This window comes from Euprymna scolopes, chromosome 29, assembly GCF_053919585.1.
Source record: "Euprymna scolopes isolate OS-2025 chromosome 29, ASM5391958v1, whole genome shotgun sequence".
Classification (NCBI taxonomy): Eukaryota; Metazoa; Mollusca; class Cephalopoda; order Sepiida; family Sepiolidae; genus Euprymna; species Euprymna scolopes.
Window position 1 is genome coordinate 64,833,220 of NC_136510.1, and position 9,332 is coordinate 64,842,551.

Below are 9,332 nucleotides of genomic sequence, written 5' to 3' on the forward strand. Positions count from 1 at the left end.
GACATCGTCCGTGTTCTGCGGCGTTCTCTGTCCGCCTTAGCGCCTATTCATGTTACATGGTGACGCACTGCGTCACTGACGCAGTAGGGTGCTAGCAGTGCCTCCCTCAGTGAGCATTTCATTTCTTACCAGTTGGTTGTCAACGTACATGCACGATACCGAGTCTGGTCGTGATAATGAGGTACGTTGGTTCCTTTCTGAGATTATCCAGCCAAACTCACCAGAGTCGATGCGTCATCTGTCATCAAGTAGGTGTTAACTGACTCCTCAGTTAGGGTTGCGAAATAACAATCATTTCGCAATCCTTTATACCGGCCCCGCCCCATCTCGGAGCATCCAGACCATTCTAGAGTCGAAATAAAATTTTCGACATTAGAAAGCCATTCTTAACATTGGAAGGGAGGGTGATATTTGGGTATTATTATACAAACACCGTGACAGCGTTAGGGTTAGGGTTTAGGGTTAGGGTTAGGGTTAATTCGCTGTCACGGTGTTTGTATAGTTTTACCGATATTTGTAACTATTCTGTACTTTCACCTAATAATTTAATAAAAAAAAAGATATAGTAAAACTTGAATATAACTTGAAAATAATGTTTAAAAATAGCACGGTAACTTCTCTGCATAAGCACCAAAAGTTTAAATTATTTTGATTACAAACAAAATCTCGGTAATTCAATTGAGTTGTCGCTCCTTCGGAATAAACACCACCCAACCTCGAAAGCACGGCATAATCACGTTGAGCCTAGCCAGTACCATGGGTGACCATTTGGGAAGGCTAGGGCGATGTATGTACCTTCTGGGAAGGTTGGACGTGGGGCCAGCACCCTCACCCTGTAAAAAGAACTCCTCGCTCCAAAAGCATCTACAAAGTTGAAGATGGCCTATGCCCCTCCAGGGGTTCAAGGGCTATGGATGGAACCTCGAAAGCCGTTCTTAATATGGGGAGGTTGGGGTGTTTATACTACGCTGGGCCCGGGAACATGGAAATTAGTTCTTTTCGGAAGTAATCATTATCTAGTTTATTTTTTTGTTATTTATTTCATGCTTCGGTCATAATTTAAAATACTGATTTCTCCCTCTAATTCTGACGACAGATGCCCGAAAAAAAAAAAAAAAAAAAAATCGCGTCTCCATTTCGGCTATAAACTGTAGTAGCACCTACCATTTTGACTTTCTTAATTAAAAAAAATTATTTGATCAATTTACGTAATTTTTGGAATATGACTGAAATAGAATTTAAGGTACTAGTGCAGTACTGCAGTATTGATCCGTGCTGAAATAATAACGTTGTTGGTGCTAGTGCAGAGAGTGAACCGCCGCGGCGCCGGGCGCCGGGCTATTTCTAAAATCGTATTTCCAAGTTTAATTAAAGTCTTATGATATGTTTTTTTTTTTTATTCAATTGTAAGGTTGAAGTATAGAATAGGTACAAAACACCCTCCCTCCCCATGTTAAGAATGGCTTTTAAAATAATAACGTTATTATTTACGTCCGGATCACTCTCTGCACTAGTACCACGTTAGTATGGTAATCATGAAGAAAGAGAGAGCCTGTTTCCTCCGTTTGCCTATAGGTGGCGTTAATGTCTGTCCACCCAGTTACGGAAGCACAAAATGTATATAATGGCACCGTTGAAATAAAAATAAATGTTTTAATTTTAAACGTTTTTTTTTTTTTTTTTTTTTTTTTTGCAAACATATTTAAGTTTTATTTTGTTTTGTTTTCGCAAACATATTTAAGTTTTATTTTCCAAACATTTACGTTTTGTTGCTGGTTTATTTTCAAACGGGGGGGGGGGGTTGTACCTTTTCTATAATTTAACCTTACAATTGAATAATAAAAAAAAGCATCATAAAACTTTAATTAAACTTGGAAATACGATTTAAAAAATAGCGCAGATCGGATCAGTAAGTGCACTAGCACCGAATTTAATTAGATCTTTTTTTAGGCAAACCGATTTCGTTAGAAATCATTTAGTCACTTCTAATTTTACATGTTTGGGGTTCTTGAACTACAAACAAAATGTGTGGGGGGGGGGGCATATTACGTGAGTAGGAATCATCGCAAGACTGACGCAAGACTAATGATGTCCGGTGGAGGTGGATTAACTTACCTTTTTCAACTTGTTCCGAATGACCATTTGAAAGACCGGGATGAGTGCTGACCCCAATAATAAAAACACTATGCTGGCAGCCAATGTCAGTCCGATGCAGCCTTTCGAAGAAAGTCCCATCATTAAAACTAAAAGAAAACAATGCGATTATGAAGAGATGGAAATAATCCAAAGAAAAAGAAATACACGATAGGACGAACACGTCTCAACGTCACCGGTTCCAAAACACAAACTTAGAGTATAGTTAAGGGAGGTAAGTCAGAAATGAATTGGTACTCTTCATCAATTTATTATTTTGTCTTAATATTTATCTCCCTCTACAGCGAGATGATGTGAGATAACAGTTAGAAAATGGGATTTGGAGAGCGCCACAGAGGAAACGCATTCTGGTCTGCAAAAAATGCCTCGGCAGTCCGTTGACATTCCTCGGTAGGGTTACCATGCGATAAACTAACTTAAGGGAAAAGGCAAAGTCTGGGAGAGTGTACATCTTAGAACTGTGCTCAGACAGAGCCAAAGTCACCCCTCCTCCTCAGCCACCAAGTAGAAGCCATATCAACATCTGTTGACTTTGGGATCGAAGGCGAATTGGACCGTGGCCTTCGTTATAAAGATGGCCGGCCAGCTGAAAAAATGACGTCATCGCCGGGGTCCCAACAAGCAAGATATGTGGAACTCTTAGACTGTCAATAATGAACAGTAATTTTTACAGACAGCGTTACAAAACTTCAAAATTGGATTGAAATAAAGAAAGAACACGATGATTTATACTGAAACTCATCTAATATTAATAATAAAAAAATAATTAAAAACACAAGTTGTTTGTTTAAGTATTATAAGCAATTGAATATTTCGTTGTATTATAGATTTTAAGGATTAGAATGCGTTCTTTAATTACTTATAAATTACATTTTAAAAAAGTGAAGGAACACGATTTGATTTGAAATAAACTTGAAGTTTATTTAATATAATTAAATGAAAATTATGCATGTAAGATTATGAATATTTGAAGCAGAACACAAGCAAAACATTTGATATGAGTTAAGACAATAAACAAATATTAAAATTAAACTATTTTTTTAATCAAAATGAACAATATTTTTTTAAATCAAAATGAATTTTTTTTAAATCAAAATAAATATTTTTTAATCAAAATGAACAATATTTTTTTTAATCAAAATAAATATTTTTTAATCAAAATGAATATTTTTAATCAAAATGAACAATATTTTTTTAAAATCAAAATGAATATTTTTTAATCAAAATGAACCACAATATTTGTAAATGCAAATGAACCACAATATTTTTTCAAAATCAAAAACAATATTTTTAATGAATTCATGAAATATTGCACAGTAAAAAAATAATTAACCTAAAGAAAAAATCATGTTTCTTATTTAAGATTATTTCACCACATAACAAAAATAACATGCAAAATCATTTTTTTATATCCATATTTACAGTTTGTTAAAATACGTGGGTTTGTATTACTGTACACATAGATTCGAAAAAGTTGTCAAAAAACAAATATATAACAAATAAATGTTATCAAAGGCAAGATAAGTTACTTTTCTACCAAACTGGATATATTTTTCGTGTTTTTATTCAATGTAACGTTTATTCAGCTCGAAAAACATACAGTGTTTACCGATGTATTCGAAAATTCAAGATGGCGTCTGATTCTCTCTTTAACACGGTAAGTTTGGGAAAAGGTGTTATAAATACAAAACCGGATAAAATACTGTTAAAAACTCGCTCAATATATGTTACCGTGACATAGGTTGACATATATTCGGCGGGTTTTTAATAGTATTTTGTATAGTTTTTTATTTATAACACCTTATCCCAAACTTACACTGTTAAAGAGAGAATCAGACGCCATCTTGAATTTTCGAATACATCGGCAAACACTGTATGTTTTTCGAGCTGAATAAACATGTTACATTGAATAAAAACACGAAAAATATTTGGTAGAAAAGTAACTTATCTTGCCTTTGATAACATTTATTTGTTATATATTTGTTTTTTGACAACTTTTTCGAATCTATGTGTACAGTAATACAAACCCAATTACGTTAATGAAATGAACTGTAAGACCATGAGTGCACGCGCGTTTTTTTTTTTAGTTTAGTTTCATATATATATGTATATGTGTGTATATATATATATATATATATATATATATATATATATATATATATATAAAAATAAGTATTTTTAAATTTTATCATCTTTCTAGCTTTAAAAAAAAGTTTTAAAATTTTATCAGCCGGCATAATTTATTTTTAAATATTGAAAAATTTCAGGAAAATTAATTTTTGCTAGATTTTTAAAACATGTGTGTCAACAGCTTAAAAAAATCGTCACTTCAAAAGAACGTGTTTTAAAGAGTCGATGTTGTCTCGCATTTTCATTAGTTTTGTATGCTGTAAAAAAATTTTTTTTAATATTAGCAATTTATTTAAAGCTTCTTCTTTTGAATGGTAAAAAACTTAGGATGATAATATTGAATTAAATTATAGTTACATCGTGTTAAATACAGGGTGAGCACGTTAAAACTTACTTTGCTGAATGGAGATATCCACGAGTGACTACCGGTGTCAAGCAACTTAGGGACTATCCGTGATGACGTCAGCAGATTAAATTATTTTTGCCCACCGGCCATCTTGTCTTTTAAGACGGTCTTGATTGGACCCCTCCACATTGTTATGTTTTTGTGAAGCAGTTTAAACAATTTTTATTTATATGTATTAGTGATCTAGCAAGGCCACAAGGGAGATAACCAAGCAGAGAAAAACCCTAAGCAAAATTCATTCCAAACCAGCAAAACTGAAGTTGCCTGGCAGGGCACTATATATACAAATTCAGGAAAATTTCGACATATTTTATTGGTTTGAAAATATAGGTTCTTTTTTACCAATTGTCATAAAATTTTAACCATAAAATAGTATTATAATCTTGAAAAAACCTGCAAATTTTCATGTAGTTTTGTCCTTTAGAACCAAAGATATGAGCATTTCAATATTCAATTTGGCTACAAAATATATATATATATATATATATATATATATATATATATATATATATATATATATATATATATATATATATATATATATATATTCTCAAAAACCTCTGGCCTTGATGGAGAGGAGACTAAAACTTGCTGCTATGGTTTCAAATGATCTGAAATAGCAGCAAGGGAAGACTTGATTCCAAATATTTCTCATATTTTATATCTCCTCTCTTTTGAAAATAGGGTACGATTATGAATATCTCCCATATAAAATAATCTGTATACACTGTGAAATTTACTTCATGTATGAAAAACAAAGAGGGGAGATTTAACATATGAGAAATATTTGGAATCAAGTCTCCCCTTGCCGTTATTTCAGATCAATTGAAACCCTAGTAGAAAGTTTTAGTCTTGCCTCCATTAAGGCCAGAGGTTTTGGGGAAATATCAAATATTAAAACTTTATAACTACCTTTATTTGGGGGAGGAGTTTGTTATTTCATTTTAGGGGTTGTGTTTATTTGGTAATCGTGGCCTGGTACACTAACACAGAACCTACCTTAAAAAACTTTTCGGTCTGCTGCAAACGAATATTGCATTTAAATTTTCTGTAAATAAGTATTTTTCTGGGTATTAAGCAATCTAATTCTTTAATTTATAAGTGGTAGCCATTGTTGTACGCACAAACGTGCATAGTTTTGCTTAATACCTGGAAAAATACTTATTTGCGGAAAATTTAAATGCAATATTCATCGTCAGCACACCTGAAAACTTATAAAAAACAAGTTTTTTGAGATAGGTATTGTTTTGGTCTACCAGGCCTCAATAAACACCACCCCTAAAATCATAAAAAGGTGGTTATAAAGTAGGTGCTCATTTTATCTTAAACTAGCTGTACCCGGTCACGCGTTGCTGTGGCTTAGCGGACTGGAAAAAAAAGCTGATGGTTACGGAAATACACCCGCCCCATTCCACCTCTGAATCCACACAGGACACCTGGTTTTTCTGTTATCATTTTAATCTCATCGATTACAAACATAACATTCATGAGTTAAAAAAATAGAAAGTTTTTTAAAATATTATTTTCATGATTTTTATCGTTGAATCTGATGTTTTTTTTTTTTTTTTTTTTTTGGTAAATGTGACAACGGGAATACCCTGGCCCAATCACTGCAAAAAAAAAAATACTTCGAGGCCCATCAAACTTCAAGACCGGATCAGAAACATAAATGAAATGAAACATAAATCATTTATTTGTTTAACTACTACTACTATGACTACTACTACTACTACTACTACTACTACTATTATTATTATTATTATTATTATTGCTGCTGCACTTTTCTTTGTTTAGGCACGCGTTTACTAGAAAAGAATGAATTACTATTTCCTTATCTTACTAAAACAAAATTGTTACTTCTAGTATTTTTTCCATGCATACCTGCCAGAATCACTATTTCAGGTTCAGCTGGCACTTTTGTCTCCCAATTTTTTGTCTGCTAAAGGTTTCATCACGTGATTACAGTGTAGCAACAATATATAAACTATTCATTTATGTGGCGCTTGTTATGGATTTAGGTGAATATGTTCTTAAATTATTATTAATTTATTGGTACTTATGCACTTATGCTACCGGGCTGACGGGTATTTTGTAACTATTCTGTACTTTCACTAAACAATGTAATAAACAAAAAAGATATTGTAAAGACTTGAATTTATATATATATATATATATATATATATATATATATATATATATATAAAAGTGAACGTGTCTGTCTGTCTGTCTGTGTGTCTGTCTGTCTGTGTACATTTCCCTACGCAATAACTCTGTCAATTTTTAGTCTATAGACTCGAAATTTGAAATACCGGGTACTGAGATTTGGGAAAATCGATGTGACGGGTGTCAGCCAGAAATTTGGCTGTTAAGGGGTCAAATTTCAACGATTTGACCTTTAAGAACTCTACAAAACTCCTCCGACAATTTTGGGTCTACACCCTTGAAATTTTAGATATAGGTTCCGTGGACATGGATCTAACGTAATAACTTGATTTGAGGCCAAAACAATAAATTTTCAGGGGTCATAATAGGGGTCAAAGTTTAAAAAATTACCCCCTTTTTTTTTTTGCTCAGCATACACCTCTAAATACCCGGGCAACGCCGGGCACCCATGCTAGTATATATATATATATATATATATATATATATATATATATATATATATATATATATATATATATGTGTATATATATGTATATACATGTATACATATGTGTATATATATATGTATATATATGTATACATATATATGTATATATATGTATATATATGTGTATATATATATGCATATATATATGAATGTATGTATATATGTATATATATATGTGTATATATATGTATATATATATGTATATATATATTTATATATATATATGTATATACATGTATATATATGTGTATATATATGTATATATATATGTATGTATATATATATGTATATGTATGCATATATATGTGTATATATATATGTATATATATGTATGCATATATATATGTATATATATGTATATATATATATGTATATATATATGTATACATATATATGTATATATATACATATATATATATATATATACATATACATACATATATAAATATACATATATATATATATATATATTTTTTTTTTTTTTACACAGTGATCACCACTTATCAAGGCCCGGAAGCCACTCAGGGATAAGGGTTATTGCAAGTACATCACGTTAGTGAGGAGATTTTATGAAGTGTTTAATTAGGGGGGCGGTTCATTAGGAATTTGTTAACATTAGACTTGAAGACATCCAAGTTGTAGTCCGGAGGGAAGCAGGCAGACGGAACAGAGTTCCACAGGCGTGCAGTTCTAAGAAAGAAGCTTTGCTCATGAAATCCGCGTTTTGATTTAGGCACAGATATAGAGTGGGGGAAATTTTTCACAGTAGATTCAGCTAGACGGGTGTTTTTCGTGAAAGATTGGCGAGGGGGGACCAGGGATTGGAGTTCAGACGAGCACCTGCCATGAAAATAACGATAAAACAAGGATAGGCTCGCAACGTCTCTTCTGTGGGAGAGGGGTTGCAGGGTAGAGAAAAGGGCATCCCCACTAAACCACGAAGTCTATTTTGTACTCTGTCAAGGCATGATAGGCTGTTTTTAGCAGCTCCTGCCCAGATATGGCAGCAGTATTCCATCCTTGGCCGTACTTGGCTTTTATATAGATAGAGAATTGCATCAGTAGTGAGATATCTTCTAGAGCGGTAGAAGGATCCCACCATCTTTCCTGCGACCTTGGCAACAGACTTGATGTACGTGTTCCATTTCAGATCAGGAGTAAAGGTCAAACCCAGAAGCTTGTCAAAACACGGGGCCTCACCCAGACGAGAGCCATCCATCACAATTGATGCCAGCTGTGGATCAGAGCGTTGATGATGTAAGGATAGGAGTTTGGTTTTGGATGCATTAAAGGTAACTAGCCACATCTTCCCCCACTGAACCACGCGCTCGAGATCAGAGGAGAGAGAATCCAAGAGAACTTCGTCATTTACAGCCTTTGATGTGTTGCCGTAGATGGTCGTGTCATCAGCATAGATGTCAACGAATGATTTAAGTATGTGTTTAGGGAGGTCATTGATGTAGATCAGGAAGAGAGTTGGGCCCAGGATTGACCCCTGAGGGACTCCAGCATTTATATTGCAGGCCTCCGATTTTAGTCCATCTACCACTACTCTTATGAGCCTATCGGAGAGAAATGATTTAATGATTGAGAAAACATTTCCAGTTATACCGTAGCTGGAAATCTTGTAAAGTAGACCCTTATGCCATACTTTGTCAAAGGCCTTTGATATGTCAAGAGCAATTGCCCTAGAAAGGAAGCCTTTGTCAATAGATTCACTAATCCTGTGGGATATAACCGTCAGCACATCTGCGGTAGATCTTGCAGAGCGGAAACCATATTGTCTGTCACTAAGAAGGTTATTCCTGCTGAGGTGGTTTACTATTTCTCTATTTAATATTGATTCCAGTAACTTACTCATAACACAGAGAAGACTTATTGGTCTGTATTGAGAGGGAGATGACTTATCACCTGAATTCTTAAATACAGGGCAAACTGATGAGGTCTTCCAGGGGGTCGGAAAGCACTTCTCCTTAAGGCAGCACTTAAATA

At 33.6% G+C, this 9,332-nt stretch overlaps 2 protein-coding genes across 4 annotated transcripts in view; one reads left to right on the forward strand and one right to left on the reverse strand.

Moving 5' to 3' along the window:
• LOC145252669 (uncharacterized) overlaps positions 1-9,332 on the forward strand; it is a 151,321-nt gene that overhangs the window by 75,332 nt on the left and 66,657 nt on the right. The gene's annotated exons all lie outside the window — the stretch shown is intronic.
• Positions 1-9,332, reverse strand: part of LOC145252672 (lysosome membrane protein 2-like) — a 160,772-nt gene that overhangs the window by 59,852 nt on the left and 91,588 nt on the right. For all 3 annotated transcript variants that reach the window (XM_080112461.1, XM_080112462.1, XM_080112460.1), the window contains exon 2: positions 2,116-2,243. In XM_080112461.1, coding sequence (XP_079968587.1) covers positions 2,116-2,238 — 123 coding nt within the window. In that variant the 5' untranslated portion in view covers positions 2,239-2,243. The remainder of the gene's footprint in view (positions 1-2,115; positions 2,244-9,332) is intronic.